This window comes from Antrostomus carolinensis, unplaced genomic scaffold (genome assembly GCF_000700745.2).
Source record: "Antrostomus carolinensis isolate BGI_N321 unplaced genomic scaffold, ASM70074v2 scaffold5805, whole genome shotgun sequence".
Taxonomy (NCBI): domain Eukaryota; kingdom Metazoa; phylum Chordata; class Aves; order Caprimulgiformes; family Caprimulgidae; genus Antrostomus; species Antrostomus carolinensis.
The window spans coordinates 47,694-52,002 of NW_010317037.1; the positions used below are offsets into that span (position 1 = coordinate 47,694).

The 4,309-nt window shown below is 36.9% G+C and overlaps 1 protein-coding gene across 1 annotated transcript in view; it reads left to right on the plus strand.

Moving 5' to 3' along the window:
- The window catches only part of LOC104525321 (unconventional myosin-Ib-like), a gene marked incomplete at both ends in the record, with an annotated part of 34,256 nt that extends 31,644 nt beyond the window's left edge, over positions 1-2,612 (plus strand). The window contains one exon of the mRNA XM_010168440.1: positions 2,518-2,612. Within this exon, the coding sequence (XP_010166742.1) occupies positions 2,518-2,612 (95 nt within the window). The remainder of the gene's footprint in view (positions 1-2,517) is intronic.
- Between the last annotated feature and the right edge of the window lie 1,697 nt (positions 2,613-4,309).

Consider the following 4,309-nt stretch of genomic DNA (forward strand, 5'->3'; position numbering starts at 1 on the left):
AACCACAGCATTCATTTTAATGTTCTCTCACATGGCCTGTGAATGCTCAGTGTAGTTTTATTTCTTTCCTCTTCATCCCTATTGCCTTTTTTTTTTTTTTCCTTGCAAAAAAGAACATAATGTGTGCTAGAATAAGCTTTTTTGAGTGCCATACATTGTACTCTTCAATTTACAAGTATATCTGCAGCAGTGTTCAACAAATATTATTCATTTCCTAAATATGTCCTGTAAGAGAGTCTGGTAAAGTGTTATTGCTACTGTAGTTTGGATTCCAGACAGTAAAGTGGATGCCAGAAATTGTGTCATGGTCTCTGAGCAGCAGCAGAATATTTTTTTTTCCCTAGTTCTGGGGCATGTTGTCTGCTTCACAAACTGACTTTGTTGTAATGCTAAAAACATTACAGCCTGCTACTTTCTCGTAAATGCATTTTCACCTCCAGTTGAACTGCTGAGTTCAAATGCTTCAATCACCGTAGCAGTATTAAGTTTTGAGAGATCAGTCTTAATTTGGGTTCAATGGTATATGTATCAAAAGGAGTTAATGACCTCTGATCATGGTTGTTAAGTGAATGGCCCAACCATCTGTGGAGAGATGAATTGTAATTTAGTGCCTTAGACATTAAGTTGGCGAGAAAAACAGCGAGAGAGATGGAGCCCTGGGTTGGTCGTGCAACTCGACAGGTGGATGTGCTGCAGGAGGGACACAAAGAGGGGGAATCAATGGCACAAGCATTGTTAGCAGGAACTAGAGAGGGAGGGGAAGGTGTGATTATTTAGCAGTAAAGGATCCATGAGGTATTTAATTTACTTGTTTTCCAACCTTTTCAGAATACCACTCACTTGGTAGGCCGGTCTCTTGCGGGATGGCTGACCTGATAACATACTGCAACCATAAAAACAAACAAGCAAATGGAACCAAAACCCAAATAAGTAAATATGAGATGAGTCTAATACTGATGAGGGATAAGGAAGTGCAAATAGTGTTGCACATGCGTGTGATGATAAACTGGGGACAATATGGCATGCTCTCTATAAACTTTTTTGGGGAGAGAAGCCAGGAAGAACTGGCTGAGCCTAAGGGACAGTGGTAGCAATAGTGTGAACTCCGTGTGGCTCTCAGTACTTGCATTGTGTTGTCCATGCTACCACTAACTAGTTTCATGACAAAGAGCTTGCTTATCTATAAAGGGACTGTGGTTGCCTGTGAAGCACTATATGGCTACATTATTCAAAACAAGTACTTGGATCTATTTGTAGTTAGCAGCTGAATGCAAAGCTCCTGAACTGTCTTAGAATAAAGAATCACATTTCTAAAGGGTGCATTGAACCTGCAACGATTATGCATTTTATGTTGATCTGAGAGTTTCTTTCTGTTTTTCATACATGGTTTGTTTACTGTAAATAATAAACAATATCCACTTTTGAGTACATATGAACACTAAATAATTTGCTAGGTGCAGTAATCTAACAAAGCTCTTGATCTGTTGAATGGATGTTTATTTCATGTAAAAATAAGCTGTGTTTCACTATCAGACATTTTAAGTTGTGTAATGCAAGTGTGCCTCTTTAGTTGGATTTTGCTTTTATGTCTTTTTTCACATACTACTTGCTTAAGTTTTTCCAAGGGGTTCTAATGCTCAGTTTCCAGAGTCCTTTATTCCATGAACTGAAAAATGTAGTTGAAACAAAATCAATGTTACTCTTTCTCTGTCTCAAAATTACTATTAAAGAAAACTAAATACAAGTAACACATCTGGTTTTCTCCAAAATACATGTTGCTGCATGGCAACAAAGCACATCTGGATTCAAATTGCAGCCCAGTCGTTTCAGGGCCATGATTTTCTGAGCTCCATGGAAAGACATTTTTGGTACAGGAAAGCTGTTGATTCTTATTATATTCTTTAATTTCACTACATGACATCACCCTTACTGGGTTAAGAACACAGTTACTGGGAAACACGTCTGCATATTTATGCAAAAGTCCAGCAATACTCGAATGCCTAAAATGCTCAATATTTTAGAAAGTTCTGACATTTATTCATACTTTTCAGAGTAGAAATTGCAGCTTATGGTATTGTTAGTGCTCAGGATTCTCCTGTTTCCTTTTTTTCAATGTCTTCAGGCAGAACATGTCCTGTTGATGCACTGACATTTTGTTCAATGAAGAATATGACATTTTGTTTAATGAAGAAAGCTACCTAAATTTCCCTGAAATTTTGTGAATTTGTTTTGAGCTTGCTATCTTTAGAAAAACTTCAGAGTTTATGTTTGCCTATTACTGGAGAAAGTCTAGATAAACTGCTGAGAAAAAGTATCCATTTTACTTATGTGGGTCTTTATGTTCTGAAAAGTGAGTGCTTCACCACTTAGAGAACATTAACACTTTGGTGGTTTTTCTGTTTTGTTGCTTGTGGGTTTTTCTGTGGTTTGCTCCCCCCCAACCTGCATGTGAAGGATTTTAGTTATTGTTGGTATTTGTTTTATCTAATTCTCATTTGACTCTTTCTTACTTTGCAGCTTTGCTCTGTCAGATGAAGCATACAGATCTTTAAGGGACCAGGACAAAGACCAGTGCATCCTTATTACAGGAGAGAGCGGAGCTGGAAAAACAGGTAATAAGCAGTTTTAATCTTATTCAAAAGCATTTAGAGTCATTCAGAGTCTTGCAAAGTGATGCTAGAGTCTTGTAGGAGTTGAGAGATATCAGTAAGTTTTTGTCTCTGTCAATTGCAGAAAACAAATGCTGTCAGGCTTGTTGGTGTAGGTGTGAACTTAGGTGAACTACTCTTTTTTTCACATTGTCACCATGGTGCAGTCCTATCGTGTGTTAATGCAGTATATCCTCGTCAGTATACAAAATCAGACTCAAGTAATGCTGGTTTGTGGTGGAGTAGTGCAAAGGCCAGAAAACTTTTAGACTCTCCCTGTGGGAAACATGAAGATGGAGAAAACTGAATGCTCTTGGTCTTCTAGACCGGGAGACAATCCTGAGATACTTTTGCATGTCTTTTAATAAAGATATGCATTTAAACTGGATTATGCTATTTATCCAAGGAAAATAAATAATAGTAGCTGGTCACTTGGAAATTTCATGAGTCTTTTGCATGCTGTGCTCAGCTGCAATTTCTGAGATTGGCTTGTGGATGAGAACATTGTGTTTCTCAGGCAAAGCTGAAATTGCCTTGAAAATGGCCACTGATTTTTAAACTGGAATGGTAGAAATCAAATAAGGATTGTGTGACTGCAGAACAATTTAGGTAGACCTTAGAAAAGAAATAAGCCAGGTTTTTTCTGAAATAGCAATTTAAAACTGAGGTGACTTGCAAAAGGCACAGCGGGAAGGAATGCATAGCTGTGTTTCCATGTAATTTAAGAGATTTTTCCGTTGAATCTGAGAAAATGTGGAGTTTTATATTCTTATGCTGAGCAAGACTTAAAGTTGGGTAACAAGAAGTTTCTTTCCAGGCCTTTTGTGCAAGCGTGAAATGTAGGGTCTTCATCTTTGGGTTTTTTTGTATGATCAGTGGTGTCCAATTGAGAAGTCTTGAAATCTTGTAATATAACCCTTTTTTTGAGTTCAATAATGTGAAAATGCATGTGTATCAGTAAAGGTGTATATTAAAATAATCAAATTTGTATTAATATGATTAGAGATTCTATTTAGGAGTTTAGACTTCAGGAGGAGGTCTATACTGGTACTCTTTCATGTCTTGATTTCCTCAGGAACTGTGAATTACCAAGCACCTCATGCAACCGAATTCCATCTTTTATTCATTTATTTATTCAGTTCAGAAGTGTAGCAGTGGTTGAGTTTCTGAGCTTGTCTATTTGTAGAGAATATTCTGGTAGATTTAGATTTGTATAGAGATTTTGACTGTGCAGTAATTTTCATAGCCCCATGGAACATAATATGAATTATTCCTGCTTTATCATGGTAAGTACAGAATTAAGATAGGATTTGAAATTCCAATCAATCATAGACTTAGAATCTGTACTGTTCTCTCTAACATTTGATGTAACTACTGTTGCTGAAATGGGGCTATTAGCTGAGAAGTCAGGTTTTCCTAAAAAAGAAAAAAAAACAAAAAAACAAAAAAAACAAAAAACCGAGGGGAGTCAGGGAGGAAGTTCCCGGAGTTGAGGCAACAAACTTGTTAGTACAGATCCTCTATAACGCTGTTGTAGATTTTTGGTAACCAGAACATTTGACATGTTTGGACTGGAAGAATTGAAACTGAACTGTCAACAGTTGGGGTTTTTTATTTACTTCCAATTTTGTTCTTCATAGAATCATAGAATAGATTGGGTT